Here is a 17,537-nt window from a genome sequence, read left to right on the forward strand (position 1 = left end):
AAAAAAAAAAAAAAAAATATATATATATATATATGAAGCAAAGTTATCCAATACAGGTTGAGTATTCCTTATCTGAAATGCTTGGGACCAGAAGTGTTTCGAATTTTGAATTTTTTTGGATTTTGGAATACTTTTGTACATATATAATGAGATATCTTAGGGATGGGACCTAAGTCTACACATGAAATTCATGTATGTTTCATATATACCTTATACACATGAAGGTAATTTTATACAATATTTTAAATAATTTTGTGTATGAAACAAAGTTTTGACTGCAACTGTCACATGAGGTCAAGTGGGCAATTTTCCACTTGTAGCATCATGTCAGTGCTCAAAAAGTTTCAGATTTTGGAGTATTTCAGATTCTTAGTTTTCAGGTTGGGGATGCTCAACCTACATTATGTACTTGGTAACTTACCTAGTTTACATATAAATATAAGATTATAAATAAAGAACACAAAATAACTTTTATCAAGTGCTGGGAATTGTACCCCAAATTAACATTTATTAATCTAATCCCTACAATAACCCTTAAGGTAGATATTAACCTTAATCACATTTTACAGATGAGAATATTACAGCTGAGAGAACTCAAGTAAATTGCCCATGATTAATAATTGTGATACCATAAACATTCAAGTTTGTGTTTTTGGTTTTTTTTTGAGTTGGAGTTTCACTCCGTCGCCCAGACTGGAGTGCAGTAGCAGCTCCCGGCCACCGCAGCCTCGACCCACTGGGCTCCGGCGATCCTTCCACCTCAGCGTTCCAGTAGCCGGAATTACAGGTGCGCGCTACCACGCCTGGCTGATTTTTGATTTATTGTAGAGATGTGGTCTCGCCAAGTTGCCCAGGCGGGTCTCGAACCTGCGGGCTCAAGCAATCCACTCACCTCAGCCTCCCAAAGGTGCAGGATTACAGGCTGAGCCACTGAGCCTGGCTAAGTTTGTGTTTTAAGTATCTCCTGTCCTGATATAAAATCATTTGGAAGAGAATTCTTCTTTGTACCCTAGAACTGTGGCTCAGGTACTGGTAGCAAAAAGTAACAAATCAAGTTCAAATAGAAACCTGGCATATTTCTAACTGCCTTCCCTCAGAAAAAACAAACAAACAACAACAACAAAAACCCTCTAGAAATAAGCATTTTTGTCACACAAGAGAAATATTCAGTATTAAAACTTGTATCATTCAGAATTGGTCATCCAAATGCAATTGTGGTTAGTGTATTTAATGAGTTATTTTTAGACACTTACTGTTTTAGGAGAAAAACTATAGCTATAGGTGTATATGTATCACTTGCCCCAGTCTTAGATAATGAAACTTATACTATGTCTTCTTACCCTTTCTGTTTTATCTGCACAGAAGAGTCGTGTGTGGTGTCTTTTCTGTACCACAATATATGTTATTCCTGGCCGGTAATCTTCTTCCAAGCTAATACATGCCTTTCGGATTGCTATTAGTTCCGGCCAAGCTACCTAGGAGATAGAAATGGAATTATGTTTGAGAACTTCTCAGATCTACCCAGAGTGACAGATGGGCAGACGCTCTGTCAGATTCCTAGAAGTCCCAGAGGGCAACAATGGGATAATGAGAGTACCTGTTTCATTTGTCCCTCAGATACCCCTCCACGGTAATAGATGATCCGAGTGGGTTTGAAGCGTGTGGACTTGTAGAACTGGATCAGCAGCTCTCGAACCATGTTAGTGAGGTCCTGGATGACCTCCTGACTGTAGAGGAGCTCTTGGGAGATTTCCTGCCGGGAAGTCTGCACCCGAACAGTGGCACAGTACCGGCTGGGGTGGCCATCCATACTGCCGACCACAGCAGCAATGGATGGCTTCTTCCCATCCCCTGCAGGGGGGTGTGTGACATCAGCACCCAGGAAGATGACAGGCTGCTGGAACACTGAAGGCCTGCTCAGATTTAAGAAAACATTGCCACTCAGATATGCAAGTGAAAATGCTTGAGTTTAGTAAAATTATATCATCCAATATAATCACAGACATAATTATATAAGAGCGAACAAAGGTTTATGCCCATTGGGAGAGAACACTAAGACCCACTGAGTATTGGTGGTACCCAGGACAATGAATCTGGATTGACTGAAGAAGTGAATGTGGTTCTTCTATAATTGTAGGAAGGGAAGATTTAAAAAGAGGACCTAGGTCAGGCGCAGTGGTTCACACCTGTAATTGCAGTTGCTTTGGGAGGCCAAGGTAGAAGGATTGCCTGAGCCCAAGAGTTCAAGGCTGTAGTGAGCTATAATTGTGCCACTGCACTACAGCCTGGGCAACAGAGCAAGAGCTGTCTCTAAGAAAAGAAACAAACAAACAAGCAAAAAAGACAACTTAACTCAAATTTAACAAAGTCTCTATGTGTAAAATAAAACTTTTCCAGAACAGGCTTTCTTGGGATTCTAAGATTTCTACAAAGGACACAGAAATGCAGAATATATATGGAACTGGGACCAAAACCCCAATTCTCTTTAAGATGAGAGACTTAGGGAAAAGAATCAAGCCTATTTCCTTCTTGGTTTTATTTTTATCCATAGTATTTTTACATACCATATATATTACTTATTTTATTTATTGTCTACACACAAAAATGTAAGCTCTACAAGGGCAGGAATTTTGTTTTGTTTTGTCTTGGCCACTACTGTATCCCTAGAGCCTTGAACACTGCCTCATCCACAGTTGACACTCAATAACTATTTGTTGAAAGAATAAATTCATTTATTTGGCACTGATTTCTCTACCTAAGGAATCAAAGAGAAAAATATGTATGCTTCTCTGGTAAAAACTAGGCAAAAAAGGTGAGATAAGATATGATATGAAATTCTTTACATTTTTAAAAGTAGAATTTGGGACTGTGAGTGTTAAATCTTAATGTATAATTTAGGAGACATCCCAAATTTGACAATCTCATATAGTAAGTACTACTAAAGATGATGTCCCATAGAGGGCAGAGGCTGTGTTGTATTTATCTATGTCATCATAGAACCCAGATCTGGCATAGAGCAGTTAATAATAGTGGGATGTAAGCCTGGGCAATATAGCAAGACCTCATCTTTACAAAAATTTTAAAAATTAGCCATGTGGTGGTGCGTACCTGTAGTCCCAGCTACTCAGGTAGCTAAGGAGAATGAATCGCTTGAGATCAGGAGTTTAAGGCTGTGGTAAGCTGTGATCGTGCCACTGCCCTCTAGTCTAGACAACAGATTTAGACTCCAATTCAAAACAACAACAATGACAACAAAACCCAGTGGACATGTATAGGTAAAATATATATACATAACATAATAATAGATTACATATGCAATATATCAGCCACTGTGCTAAGCACCTTACAAGTGTTAACTCATTTAGTCCTCACAATTCTATAAGGGTAGTATAATTATTATCTCAATTTTCTTTAAAAAACAAGACATAGGGAGATAAAGAATATGACCAAGATCACATAGCTAGGAATGGTAAAGCTGGAATTAAAACCCAGGAAGTCTGATACCAAAATATGCACTCTAAGCCACTATGCTATATTGTCTCAAATGTTTGGGGTAAGCTTTAGGTTAACTCCCCCTATGTCCTGTGCACCTCATCACCAATGTTTCAGGAGGGATTTATTTAGCTAGAAATTTCACTGAAGGACAAAAATGAGAATTGTGATATGACTGCATAAGAGCAAGGCACTCAATTTCACCTTCTTTTCAGATATGACGATGACTAATACCACACTCTTAAAATTAACTTTCCAAGTCACCTTCACATGTAGGATTTCACATAAAAACAACAGTTTAGAGTTGACAAAGCAGATATTATTGTCTTGATAGATAAGGAACTAAAGAGCAGAGATATTAAAAACACACGTGGGTAAAAAATACTCAAATTTCTCAACTCCTAGCCAGTATTTTGCCTATAATATCACTCTCTAGCTCTGGTGTTTAGTTATTCTAGAGTCAATTTGACAAATTCAAATTTAAACACAAAGCCTAGGGGAGAGCAAGGTTTCTTAATAGGGCATAACAAGATTGATTAAACTCAGTCCTATTTACATTAAGAACTTTTATTCATCAAAAGCAACTATTTTTTTTTTTTTTGAGTTGGAGTCTCACTCTATCGCCCAGACTGGAGTGCAGTGGCCGCTCCCAGCCACCGCAACCTTGACCTGCTGGGCTCCGACGATCCTTCCACCTCAGCCTTCCAAGTAGCTGGAACCACAGGCGCGTGCTACCACGCCTGGCTAATTTTTTAATTTATTGTAGAGATGAGATCTTGCCAAGTTGCCCGGGCGGGTCTCAAACCTGCGGGCTCAGGCAATCCACTCACCTCGGCCTCCCAAGGTGCGGGATTACAGGCTGAGCTACCGAGCCCGGTTAAAAGCAACTATTTAGGAGAATGAAGAGGCAAAACACAGAATAGGAGAAGATATTTGTAATACTTATATCCTATCATATCCAGAACCTACCGTATCCAGAAACCACAAAGAACTACTACAAATTAATGAAAGAGACTCACAACCAAATATAAAAAATAGACAAAGGACTGAACAGGGCCATCTCATAAGAAGATATCCAAATGACCAATAAGCACATGAAAATGTGCTTAACATCATTAGTTATCAGACGAATGCAAATTAAAACCATAACAAGATACTATTACCCTCAACTAAAACGGTTAAAATTAAAAGAACTGATGCTACCAGGTGTTAGTAAGGATATAGAGTAGGTAGAACTCTCATATAGAGTCATTAGAAATGTAAATTCGTATAACCACTTTGGAAAACGATTTGACTGTATTCATTAATACTAAATACACATATGTATTCTTTTTTTTTTTTTTTTTTTTTTTGAGTTGGAGTCTCATTCTGTCACCCAGACTGGAGTGCAGTGGCTGCTTCCGGCCACTGCAGTCTCGACCTGCTGGGCTCCGGCAATCCGGAATTACCGACATGCGCTACCACGCCCGGCTGATTTTTTGATTTATTGTAGAGATGAGGTTTCGCTGCCCAGGCGGGTCTCGAACCCGCGGGCTCAGGCAATCCACTCACCTCAGCCTCCCAAAGGCGCGGGATTACAGGCTGAGCCACCGAGCCCGGCTTGTATTCTTTTTTTTTAATTGGAGTCTCACTCTGTCACCCAAGCTGGAGTGCAGTGGCATGCTCATGGCCACCACAGCCTTGACCTGCTGGGCTCAGGTGATTCTTCCATCTTAGCCTTCCAAGTAGCTGGAACCACAGATGTGTGCCACCATGCCTGGCTAATTTTTTTATTTATTTTAGAGATGAGGTCTTGCCAAGTTGGCCCAGGCTGGTCTTGAACCCCTGAGTTTAGGTAATCTTCTCACCTCTGCCTCCCAAAGTGCTGGGATTACAGGCATGAGCCACCGTACCTGTCACGTATGTATTCTTTATAATCCAGTAATTCCACTCCTGGAATTCCACACACAAGAAAGACTGCTTAAGCCCACCAAAAATGTAGAATTGCACAATGAATGTATGAGAGTATCCATCAATAAGTAAAACATGTAAATTGTGTGGTTTATTCATGTAATGAAATAATATACAAAAAAAAAACTACTACTAGATGTAACAACATAAATAAATCTCATAGACACAATGTTGACCAAAGGAAGATAAACATAAAATAGTACATTCTTTATGATTCCATTTATATACAGTTCAAAAACATGCAAAACTAATATGGTGATAGAGGTCAGGATAGTTATCATTTTTGGAGATTATCTTATTTGGGGAGGCCACATAGAAACCTGATAGAGTGCTGAAAATGTTCCATATTTTCACCTGGGTGGTTAATATATGGGTGAATACTTATATGAGAAAAAGTAATCAGATGCATATTTGAGATTTGTATGCTGTACCACTAATTATATAAGTTAGATCTTTAAAAAGTGGGAGAAACACAATCAGAATCTTACCTTTGATGAGGTACAAGCACATTGTTAATTCCTCCAAGTTTTGCATTTATCTTCAGGCAAAGGTTGGAAAGGGTTTGAGGTGAGGTCTTCACTACATTTTTCACCTGGACACATTGTGTGGCCATACCTAGAAGGGTATCTCCAACACGTTTCACCTCCGCTATAAAAATAAATAAATAAATACATTAGAACATGTTTAAATAGTTTCCTAACTACTAAGAGCAAAGGGGGAATAAAACCCCACACATTAACTTTACAGAGTATCCACTATATACTTATACTGTGTTAGATGCTTCTCATGTGTCATCATTTCATCTGCTAAACCCCCAGGGCAGTTTTTTTCCCCATTTGGATAGGCCCTCCTCCCTCTCTTTCTTCCCCTCCTGCAGGCCTAGAAGCCAACCTGCTTTCCTTTATCCTTTGATGCTGCCTGCCACTACTTGCCCCTTCAGGTTCCTCTTTCCACATGAGTGGTCTGGCAGAGGAATCAATCTCTCTAGTAACTCCCTCTTAGTACACACACCAGCCCTTTTAACTTTAATTATTTTTCCTTTTTTTCTTTCTTTCTCCAAACATTAGGACTGCATAGAGAGTGTTAAAGACATTTAATAAAGTATATTTATTTGCTTTATTTTGAGTTTTTTAGAGACAAGGTCTTACTCTGTCATCCAAGCTGCTATCACCCAGCCTACCGTACAATGGCCTGATCACAGTTTACTGCAACCTAGAACTCCTGGACTCAAATGATCTTGAGTATTTGAGATTACAGGAATGTACCATCACACTACACTCATTATATATATATAAATTTTTTTTTTTTTTTTTTTTTTTTTTTTGTAGAGACAGGGCCTCACTCTGTTGCCCTGGTCTCAAACTCCTGGCCTCAAATGATCCTCCTGCCTTGGCCTCCCAAAGCACTAGGATTACATGAGCCAACTCACATGATCAGCGTTTTATAAACTTTAAACTGCTATTGGTAGTTCCTAGGTTCTTTACTTAGATGATAGCCAAAAGAACTTTGTATCATTCTTTTTACAATAGATACAAAGAGCATATCCTCTTCTAGAAGTGGCAGACTCCCCTACTCTTCCCTACTCCGATATTCTTAAGTGCTTTTCACTAAACATTCCAGTTCTCCCAGCTTCTGGGACTATGGTAAGACTGTACTGCCTTTCCAACTCCCATCTCCACTCCCCCAACACAGGTTGGGTGAGGCCATATGGCTCCTTGCGACTAAGGGTTTGCAGAGAGACATTTGGGACTAGCAACATTTCAAAAAGCAGCTGCTCTGCCAAGCTGGGTTACCAAGTAGGGCTAACATAATGACACAGAGCAGAAGCCACAGTCTACCCTCAATGGACACACAGCAGGAGCAAAAAATAAATCTCTGTTATTTTGAACCACTGAGAGTTTGGGGTTGTTTGTGACAGCAGCATAACCTAGCTTATCTTGATCGCTATACCCACTACTTGAAATCCTCATTCAACATTAAAAGGGTTCATACCATATACTGGTGTCTTTCCAGGCAAGATAACCACTATTAGCTGTAGGCCCACATATGTCATTTTCAGATGTTTAAACATGGGCTCCACACTGTCGGCACCTTGTGCATACTTGCAGAAACATGGCTGACCCTGGATGGGCATTCCTGCATCCTTAGAGATTTTACGTAGCTGGTCAGTGAAACTCCTGTTAAAATAGAACCAGTGGCACAGTTTTTTTTCCATTTCAGAGTATATTCTTAGCATTAATTTCCCTCTAAAATATTTCTTTCAGTTTTGCAAATTCTTAGCCAAAATTAGAAACAAATAAATAAACAAAATAATCATTGACTGCCAAAAATAGACTGGCAACTGTATCTCTGCAATTAAACAGGGAAGAATCTGTATTATGCTATCAGATTATCATTTTGAGTTTTTTTTTTTTTTTTTTTTGAGTTGGAGTCTCACTCTGTCGCCCAGACTGGAGTGCAGTGGCTGCTCCCAGCCACCGCAGCCTCGACCTGCTGGGCTCCGGCGATCCTTCCGCCTCAGCCTTCCAAGTAGTCAGAATTACAGGCATGCGCTACCACACCCAGTTGATTTTTTGATTTATTGTAGAGATGAGGTCTCGCTGCCCAGGCGGGTCTCGAACTCGCGGGCTCAGGCAATCCACTCACCTCAGCTTCCCAAAGGTGTGGGATTACAGGCTGAGCCACCGAGCCCGGCTCATTTTGAGTTTTTAAATAATTATGCCTCAGCTGAGTATAATTATTTAAAACTAGAACCGTATTTCTGTTAAAAGATTTTTTTAAAAAAACATTTAAATCAGTAATTCTGGATTAAAGAACAGAGAGGGGCCAAAATCTCAAGTAACAGCATTTTGGTAAACCTGGTATGGAAGTAGTTGGGTAAGCCTGTGCTCAACTTAGAACACAGAAACATGCTATCACAAAATTAGTATATTTAGGATTACATTCAAACTTGTAACAGCTTTGGTTCAATAACTATCTCAAAGGAAATCATCATTTAAAAAAGGCAATTCATTTGAAAGTTTTAAATTGTAGACTTAAGAAGTTACTTCAATCTATATATAATTCTTTGCATTTGCCAATATTTTGTAGGATTCCTCTTTCATCCCTGTTCCCTTGTTTTGATTTTTTTCATCCTTCTCACTAACTTCCTTTTTATACACAGCTGTATCTGTAAGACGAACCAATATTCTTATAGCCAGTGATCCTGCAATAAAACAACCTCACTAGTAAATTATAATGATTAAAAGTAAGCTTTTAAAAAAAATCTTAGCTGAAAAGATACAATTTTTTTTTTTTTTTGAGTTGGAGTTTCACTCCGCCGCCCAGACTGGAGTGCAGTGGCTGCTCCCAGCCACTGCAGCCTGGACCTGCCGGGCTCCAGCGATCCTTCCGCCTCAGCCTTCCAAGCAGCCGGAACTACAGGCGTGCGCTACCACTCCCGGCTGATTTTTGATTTATTGTAGAGATGAGGTCTTGCCAAGTTGCCCAGGCGGGTCTAGAACCCGTGGGCTCAGGCAAATCCACTCACCTCAGCCTCCCAAAGCGCGGGGTTACAGGCTGAGCCACCCAGCCCGGCTGATACAATTAATACCGAAGGAGGAGGGGGAAGGGGAAAAAATACCAAAGGAAGCTTCACTAAGAACTCAAGAATTCACCAACCAACATTGCTTCAGCCTTGTTAGTCACAAATTTCTGCTCTAAATGTAATGAAGCTGAGTCAGATTCTTAATGCAGTTCCTAAGTTTGCAAATTACTAGAATACAAGGTCTTTTACATATAACCAGATGGTGTCACACTATGGGAGTCACGGATTTAGTGCCAGTGTACATAGCACATTCACATAGAGATGGTATTTTCATATCTGGAAGGGATATTACTAAGCTGAAAATATGAAGATACTCACTTTAGTAAATCTTCCCTGCATTGTTTCTGAGGCGCAAAACAAGCAACTGCCCAAACTTTAATTTCAATGCCAGCATAAAACTGCTTTCCTCGCATGTCCCAGACACCCTGGTTGGGTGTGGCAACTGTTTTATTCTTTGAAAAAAGGAAGAAACAAAAGAAAAGGAAAAAGACATTACAATCTAAGGCCATTTTAATGTTAATGAGGGAATAAACAAACTTCTATTTGGTAAGAGTTAGAAGACAAAAGGCAATAATGAGCAAAACCATGGGTAAACTCAGTGATGGTGTAGCAGAAAAACTGAATTATTTTCTTTTTGACTGGCTGTAGAAGAAGCTTGCTGAATAAAATAAAATGCTTACCCGGCCTCCATATTGCAGCATTGGTGCTGGAAGTACCCTGCCTGTGAGCTCTGTCATTTCATTGTGGACAACAATACCAAATTCTTTTAGGTATGGATCAGGTCCACCCACCATGCTGTTGCTCTTCACCTAAAGAATAGGAAAGCCTGCATATATAAAAACCAAAGAGTAACTGTGTCCCATCAGGAGTTTTCTAGTCTTGAAGACCATCCCTTACTAACCAGTCTACTGATCTCTTCCTGTCTGTCAGGAGCAGATCTTGCTGTGGCTTTGATCATCGTAGAAGTCTGATTGTCTGTGAGCTTCTTTATACATCGCTGTCCTGCCACTATATTACAGACCTGCCAAGAGGCAAAGAGAAATTAGTTTGTATAATGGGTTCTATATCTTAAGCCTTTGCCAAATTGTATCTTACATCCTCAATTTCCAAAAAAAATAAAAATTCTGACATACAGTAAAATTATCTGTCCAATGTACTTTAGAAATTAATGCTAATCTAAGCCAGACACAGTGGCATATGCCCATAATCCCAGCACTTTGGGAGGCGGAGGCAAGAGAATTGCCTGAGTTCAGGGGTTTGGGACCAACCTGGGCAACTTGACAAGACCTTGTCTCTACAATCAATCAGAAAATTAGCTGGGTGTGGTGGCATGCACCTGTGGCTCCAGCTACTTGGAAGGCTGAGGTGGAAGAATCATCTGAGCCTAGCAGGTCAAGGCTGAGGTGGCTGTGAGCATGCCACTGCACTCCAGCCTGTGCAACAGAGTGAGACTCCAACTAAAAAAAAAAAAAAAAGAACTAATGCAAATTTACCAATTGTTTAGAATTCTTCAAAAAAGAAAAGCAAGCCATTGCTTTACTCAACTCTGGTCTGGTCATGTGGCTCTTTGAGCTATGGCTACTCTGTTTTTCTAAGCTTTGGCCCCCTCCCCTACCTTGGGGAGGTAAATCTCTTTCTCTCTCTGTCTTTCTCTAATTTACTTTCTAAATAAACCATGTTTTCCAATCTAAAAAAAAGAAAAAACCAATTCAAGAGACTGGCAGATTGACAAAAGATAATTTAGTTTAGCTTACCTCAAGTGGCAAGTATGTATGCTTTTGTTCTTGACCCACTTGGAGACAGGGGAGGTGGGGGTATTTCAGCTGTAGACTGTACTTTTGCTTAAAATATTGAGCTACTGTACATTCCATAGCTTGACCATTTTCTAACTGTAAAGGGAAACTATAGGAGAGAATGTCATTTTTAGAAATTTATTCAAGTTCTTTTTTTCTAAACAAGTAAACAAAGCCTACTAACATTTTCTACCTTGATCAGTCACTTAAAAAACAAAGGTCAATCGTTATTTGAGCATTTTCACTTCAGTCATTTTAGTATTATTTATTTGTTTGTTTACTTAATTTTTGAGCTGGAGTCTCACTGTTGCCCAGGCTGGAGTGCAATGGCATGCTCACAGCCACCACAGTCTCAACCTACTGCACTCAGGTGGTCCTTCTGCCACAGCCTTCCAAGTAGCTAACTACAGGTGTGTACCACCATGCCTGGCTAAATTTTTTATTTCTTGTAGAGATGAGGTCTCGCCAAGTTGCCCAGGCTGGTCTCAAAAACGGGCTTAAGGAATCCTCTCGCCTCAGTCTCCCAAAGTGCTAGGATTACAGGGTTAAACCGCCACGCCCGGCCTGTCATTGAAATGCTCCAGGTTTGTTAAAGCTAGGATAAAAAAATTTCTTAATTGAAATATTTAAAAAATTTAAAACAGGTCGGGTGCAGTGGCTCAAGTCTATAATACCAGCACTTTGGGAAGTTGAGGTGAGAGACTGCCTGAGCCCATGAGTTTGTGAGCAGCCTGGCAACTTCACGAGATCTCATCTCTACAATAAATCAAAAAATTAGCTGGGTATGGTAGCACACGACTGTAGTTCCGGCTACTTGGAAGGCTGAGGCAGAAGAATCGCCTGAGCCCAGCAGGTCAGTGCTGGGTTGACCACTGCACTCCAGCCTGGGTGATGGAGTGAGACTCCAACTCAAAAAAAAAAAAAAAAAATTTAAAACAAGGAGATGCTGCAGAACCAGAAAATACAAAGACTCAATCAAGGTCAGTTAATACCAACAGGTACCAATACAATCTCTTTCTGGCTTCTTATAGATTATTAAATTAATTCATGTAGGAATTTTGTTCCCTTAGGATAACTTTTTATAAAATGAGTGTAGTATAGTTATTGGGGCCACATTTGCAGATCCCCCAATTTTCATATTCCCAAACCAAGAAAATTCATATGGATCAAGAGACAATAAGGCCAAATATACATAAAGTTGAGACTATCTCAGAATATTTTGTATTAGCTGGGGAGCATAATTTAAGAGACTCCCTTTATTTGGTTCTTCCAGTGGGCAAATTATCTCAAATACTTAGCACAATGATAACTTTAATCTTGCTTACTTAACTGTTATATCCTCATAGAGTAACAATGCAGTAAGGATCATCTATGTGATACTTAAATTTATGTGCTTGAAATCTTTGAACAAAGATTACATAGGTCTATAAGTCTAAATATTCTGACAGAGCTATGTTAAAAATTAAATAATAAAAAAACAGTTCTTGAAACAACCGCTACAATTCTTGAAAGCGACTCCATAAAATTTTGATATGAATGGAGTCAATGGCATAATATGAACAATACATGAAATATTACTTTACAACTTTTAAGAAATTCATGTAGTATATACATGAGGTGATACTCAAAAATTTATTCAAATCAGATTGAAACAGTACACTTAATTTATCCAGAAATCACCTGAAGATTTCAACTATCTAGAACAAAGCCCTCTGGATGATTTTGATATATACTAAAGTTTGAAAATTAAGAACTATAACTCTACAACAAAGTCAGACTAGAATATCAGCAAAAACGAAAAGGGGGATAGAGCTTGTGAATAGTCAACTTTTTTTTTTTTTGGAAAGGGCTTCAAAGTAGCCAAAATAACATAAGTTTATACTATATATTTAGCAACCCTTTACTTACTTCAATATTTATGTTTATGTCAGATATGAGCTTAATGAACTTGATGACAAGAATAAAATACATATATATGGTAATTTAAAAAGTACTTTCATATGTAGTGTCTCATTTAGGCATAGTTCTCAGTGGATTAGAAGTTGGGTGATTAGAAGAATGAGACTGGGGAAGTAGAAAGAAGTATGCTGCTGGAGGCATGCCACATACACTGACAGCTTGAAGAAGTAACAGCTAACTGTAAAGTGAGGAAGAAAACTCCACCGAAAACACAAAGCAGTATGTCTTCCCATGACAGCCTTATATGACTTCAAGGACTTAATAGACCCTTTGGGTCATGTATTAAAATTACAAGAGTATAATAAATGATGCTTATAATAATGACTCTGCATCATTAAATAAAAGTTGATCTACATTTAGCATGCTCTGTTTAAGAGGTGAATTGAATTAAATACACAGAATATGTTTCACAAATATCTCTATCAAAAATATTTAGAACATATTTTAAAACTTCAGTGTTACAAGCAAAGAGTCTGGACATTTTGAAAATTATAGCATGAGATCTCAATTTCTCAAATGATTACAGTAGCTTTCTCTGTTACCAAAAATGTAATTGTATTATTTTAGATGTGATTAATATACGTTTGATGACTGGCTGGCCGTCTAGTCACATTACAAACTCGGTATTTTCGTTTCATTTGTCCACAGTGGGTCACCTCAACTTTGAGACCTGAAGTTGAAAAATAAAAAGCCAAAACATCAGTATTAATTAAAATCATAGGAATAAAAACAGATTCAAATGCTGTCTTCAAAAAGGCAGCTATATAGGATAAAAGTTGTAAGAATATGAGACAATTTCTTTATGTAGGCAAAAATGCCTGACCTAAGCAGAATAAACTAGAATCCAGATGACCTTAGATGCTCAATCTACTTTAGTTTATTAATTCATTCAATTAATATTTTTAAAGCATCAATTATGTTCTGATATTTATTCTTGGGTCTAGAGGCAGCCCTCTTGAAGGTTATACTCCAGTGAGAGAAGATACCTAATTACAAGTAAAGAAGAAAATAAATTCCAAAAGGATAATAAATAAATTTGTATCTTTTTTTAATTATAAAAATGTGGGGTACAAGCCGGGCTCGGTGGCTCAGCCTATAATCCCGTGCCTTTGGGAGGCTGAGGTGAGTGGATTGCCTGAGCCCACGGGTTCGAGACCTGCCTGGGCAGGCAAGACCTCATCTATACAATAAATCAAAAAATTAGCTGGGCGTGGTAGCGCGCGCCTGTAGTTCCAGCTACTTGGAAGGCTGAGGCGGAAGGATTGCTGGAGCCCAGCAGGTCGAGCTGCGGTGGCCGGGAGTGGCCACTGCACTCCAGTCTGGGCGACGGAGTGAGACTCCAACTCAAAAAAAAAAAAAAATGTGGGGTACAATTCACGGTTAGGTATACAAACATTGATTATGCAGGTACCCTTGTTGATGAGGTGTGCCCCTCCCTCCCCTAGCAGGTTCCCTCAACTGCCAATCCTACCACTCCTCCTCAATTTGTATCATTTTATTAAAATGGAAGTTTTTGGCCAGGTGTGGTGGCTCACACCTATAATCCTAGTACTTTGGGAGGCTGAGGCAGGAGGATTGCTTGAGCCCAGGAGTTCAAGATGATCCCAGACAACATAGTGAAAGCTTGTCTCAAGATCAGAATATCACATGTTCTCACTCATATAATGGACCTTGAACATCCAATGTAATACTATAAGAAAATGACTGGCGGTACTAGGAAACTATGGGGGGGAGGGAGATGGGATTAACAGTAGCAAATATCTGTCTGGGGCTGGGAAAACACCTCTTATCATCAGGGTGTCTGAATGAAACGTAATTGTACACCTAACCCTTAACTGTACCCCACAAAACTATAATAAAAATACTGATTAATTATTAAAAAAAAAAAAAAAAAGTAAAATAAAATTCTTTTATATAATGTAAAAAAAAAATAAATAAATAAATAAATAAAAAAAGAAAGCTTGTCTCTACAAAAAAAAAAGAAAAAAAAAAATCTGGGTGTGGTGGCACATGCTCAAGCTCCTTGGAAAGTTGAGGCAGGAGGAGTGCTTAAGTTAGGAGTTCATGGCTGTAGAAAGCCATAATTGTACCACTGCACTCTAGCCTGGGCAACAGAGTGAGACCTCAACTCAGAAAAAAATTTTTTTTAAAAAAGGAAGTTTTTAAGTAGGTAAGGGTAGCATTTACTGAGTGCCTGACATGTGACAATTACTATGCTACAAAGTTTTGTAACCCTAACCTAAACAACTCTACAAGATATATATTATTACCGTTACCTTAGAGATGAATAACAGTTGTTAAAGAATTTGACCAATATCCCAATGATTTAACTGGTTGAGCTGAGACAGAAGTCCCCGGCTGTGTGAGTCTAAAGCCCAGGCTCCTTGCACTATGCTGAGCTGCTTCTCCAAGACTACATTAATGCAAATACCTACCTCTGATTTCTTTGGTAAACTTGACACGTTGGGAGTCTGTTAGAGGTTTGGTCTGTTCATTGATATTCTGAATGTCTAAAACCTCACACATGAACTCAATGATAGGCTGAGCCCGGTAGAAAGCAGTTGCAGAAACTAACAAACAGAGAAGAAGGATACTTAGCTTCAGGGGAAAGAGAAGGGACACACACATACATACACACACGACAAAACAAAACAGAACAACAGCCAAAAGAGTTCATGGACAAAGAGAGTTCCATCCTACCATCAATATTGAGCATCATATTCCACATAGCTGGTCTCACAGACTGATGAAAGCCAAACCAAACCTCCCTGCCCCCTCCCAGAGGGTGGTAGTAACCTTCAGGGGGTGAAAAAAAGGAACGGCCCACTGGAGTGTACCTGAAGAAATAAGAGTTTGCTTGTTTCACAATAAAATTTTGAAAGGTCTTTCATTTCACTGTCAACTCTGCGAACTGAAAGTAAATTTGAACTATGACTTACACAGAAATCTTTCAACAGCTTCAATGCAAACTACCAAAATATCTGACACTTATGGGAAAGAATCCAAACCAAGGCACTAACCTCATGGAGGGAAGGTGTCTTGTGATAACATCAAGTGCTTGTACTGAATCATCTGGAACTTCATTCAGGTGCCCAGCCAAAGCTTCCAAAAGCAACTGAAGGCTCACAACGGATACCCACTGAACAGACACTTTAAAGGTTTGGTCTTTACCCTCTCCTGGAAGGGTCACCTCCATATCAACCTAAGGAAAAAATACATGCATACAAACATATATGTTTACAACGGTTGTGGGAAAGATCCCAAAATCTTCCAGTTGGTGGATCCCAAGATCTACCAGTATAAGGATTTTTGTTTTCACATTTTTGCATAACATTGGAAACAACTTAAGTGTCTATTAACAGGGAAATAGTTTAATGTATAATATTATACATATATTATAAATAATTGACATAAAATATTTAACATATAATTATACACAGTTAAAAAATAGGGTAGATGTTACAACATGGATGAACTTAAAAACATTATGCTAAGTGAAATAAGACAGATACAGAAGAACAAATATTATTGTATGATTCTATTTACATTTATAGTCAAATTTATAAGCAGAGAGTAGAATAGTGGTTACCAGGGACTGGAGGCAGTGGAGTTTGGGATGTTTCATAGGTACAGAGTTTCTGTTTGGGATGGTAAAAATGTTCTGGAGATGGATAGTAGTGATGGATGTACAACAATGTGAATGTACTTAATGCCAATAAACTGTGTCCTTAAACATGGTTGAAATAGTAAATTTTATATCATGGTTTATATTTTACCACAATAAAACATTTAAATATGGAAAAAACAATAAGGTAAATATAAATCATAGAATGATATGCAAAAAATAAGAATAAACATGTATAAACAGCTAATATACATAAAATATCTTTAAAAATGAGTGTGTGTATATATGTGTGTGTGTGTATATATATATATATATATACACACACATACATACCAAACTATTATGTAGTTTCCCTTTGGAGAGGACAAGAGGCAGATAGACGAAGGAGGCAAGAAATCACAGCATTTCTAGATTGCCTGAATAAGTCTATAATAAGCATACATCTGCATATTTTCTAATTTTAAAAATAAATGCTTAGGGCCAGGCATGGTGGCTCACGCCTATAATCCCAGCACTTTGGGAGGCTGAGGTAAGAGGATTGCCTGAGCCCACAGGTTCGAGACCAGCCTGGGCAACTTGGCAAGACGTCATCTCTACAATATATCTAAAAAATTAGCCGCATGTGATGGCACATGCTTGTGGTTCCAGCTACTTGGAAAGCTGAGGCAGAAGGATCGCCTGAGTCCAGCAGGTCAAGGCTGTGGTAGCCGTGAGTGTGCCACTGCACTCCAGCCTGGGCGACAGAGTAAGACTCCAACTCAAAAAAATAAAAGTAAAAAATAAATGCTTAAAAAGGTCTCGTAATATTATGAATCTATTTTCATAAGTGGGAATTTCACAATGTTCTAAAATTTATAAAAATTCCATTGTCCAAATTCAAGTAGTACTTTGTTACAGCACATTATTAGCATGCTAAATTTGGAATATATGTAAAGATGACAGAATGCACCTAAAGTCTAAAGTTCATCTCACCTTAAATTATCAGTTAATTAAGAGACAAGAGAGCCAGGCTTGGTGGCTCATCCTGTAATTCCATGCTTTGGGAGGCTGAGGTGAGTGGATTGCCTGAGCGCGCGGGTTCGAGACCCACCTGGGCAGGCGAGACCTCATCTCTACAATAAAATCAAAAAAG

The 17,537-nt window shown here is 38.8% G+C and overlaps 1 protein-coding gene across 1 annotated transcript in view; it reads right to left on the reverse strand.

Moving 5' to 3' along the window:
• Positions 1-17,537, reverse strand: part of AGO4 (argonaute 4, RISC catalytic component) — a 48,530-nt gene that overhangs the window by 16,777 nt on the left and 14,216 nt on the right. Inside the window, exons 4-15 of the mRNA XM_008069185.2 lie at positions 15,801-15,982; positions 15,481-15,617; positions 15,216-15,350; positions 13,363-13,450; positions 10,783-10,930; positions 9,930-10,049; positions 9,709-9,837; positions 9,347-9,480; positions 7,435-7,619; positions 5,931-6,090; positions 1,598-1,913; positions 1,341-1,475 (exon numbers count right to left, since the gene is read on the reverse strand). Of these exons, the coding sequence (XP_008067376.1) occupies positions 1,341-1,475; positions 1,598-1,913; positions 5,931-6,090; positions 7,435-7,619; positions 9,347-9,480; positions 9,709-9,837; positions 9,930-10,049; positions 10,783-10,930; positions 13,363-13,450; positions 15,216-15,350; positions 15,481-15,617; positions 15,801-15,982 (1,869 nt within the window). The remainder of the gene's footprint in view (positions 1-1,340; positions 1,476-1,597; positions 1,914-5,930; positions 6,091-7,434; positions 7,620-9,346; positions 9,481-9,708; positions 9,838-9,929; positions 10,050-10,782; positions 10,931-13,362; positions 13,451-15,215; positions 15,351-15,480; positions 15,618-15,800; positions 15,983-17,537) is intronic.

Source organism: Carlito syrichta, unplaced genomic scaffold (assembly GCF_000164805.1).
Source record: "Carlito syrichta isolate Samal-C Ts95f unplaced genomic scaffold, Tarsius_syrichta-2.0.1 Scaffold311852, whole genome shotgun sequence".
NCBI classification, from domain to species: Eukaryota; Metazoa; Chordata; class Mammalia; order Primates; family Tarsiidae; genus Carlito; species Carlito syrichta.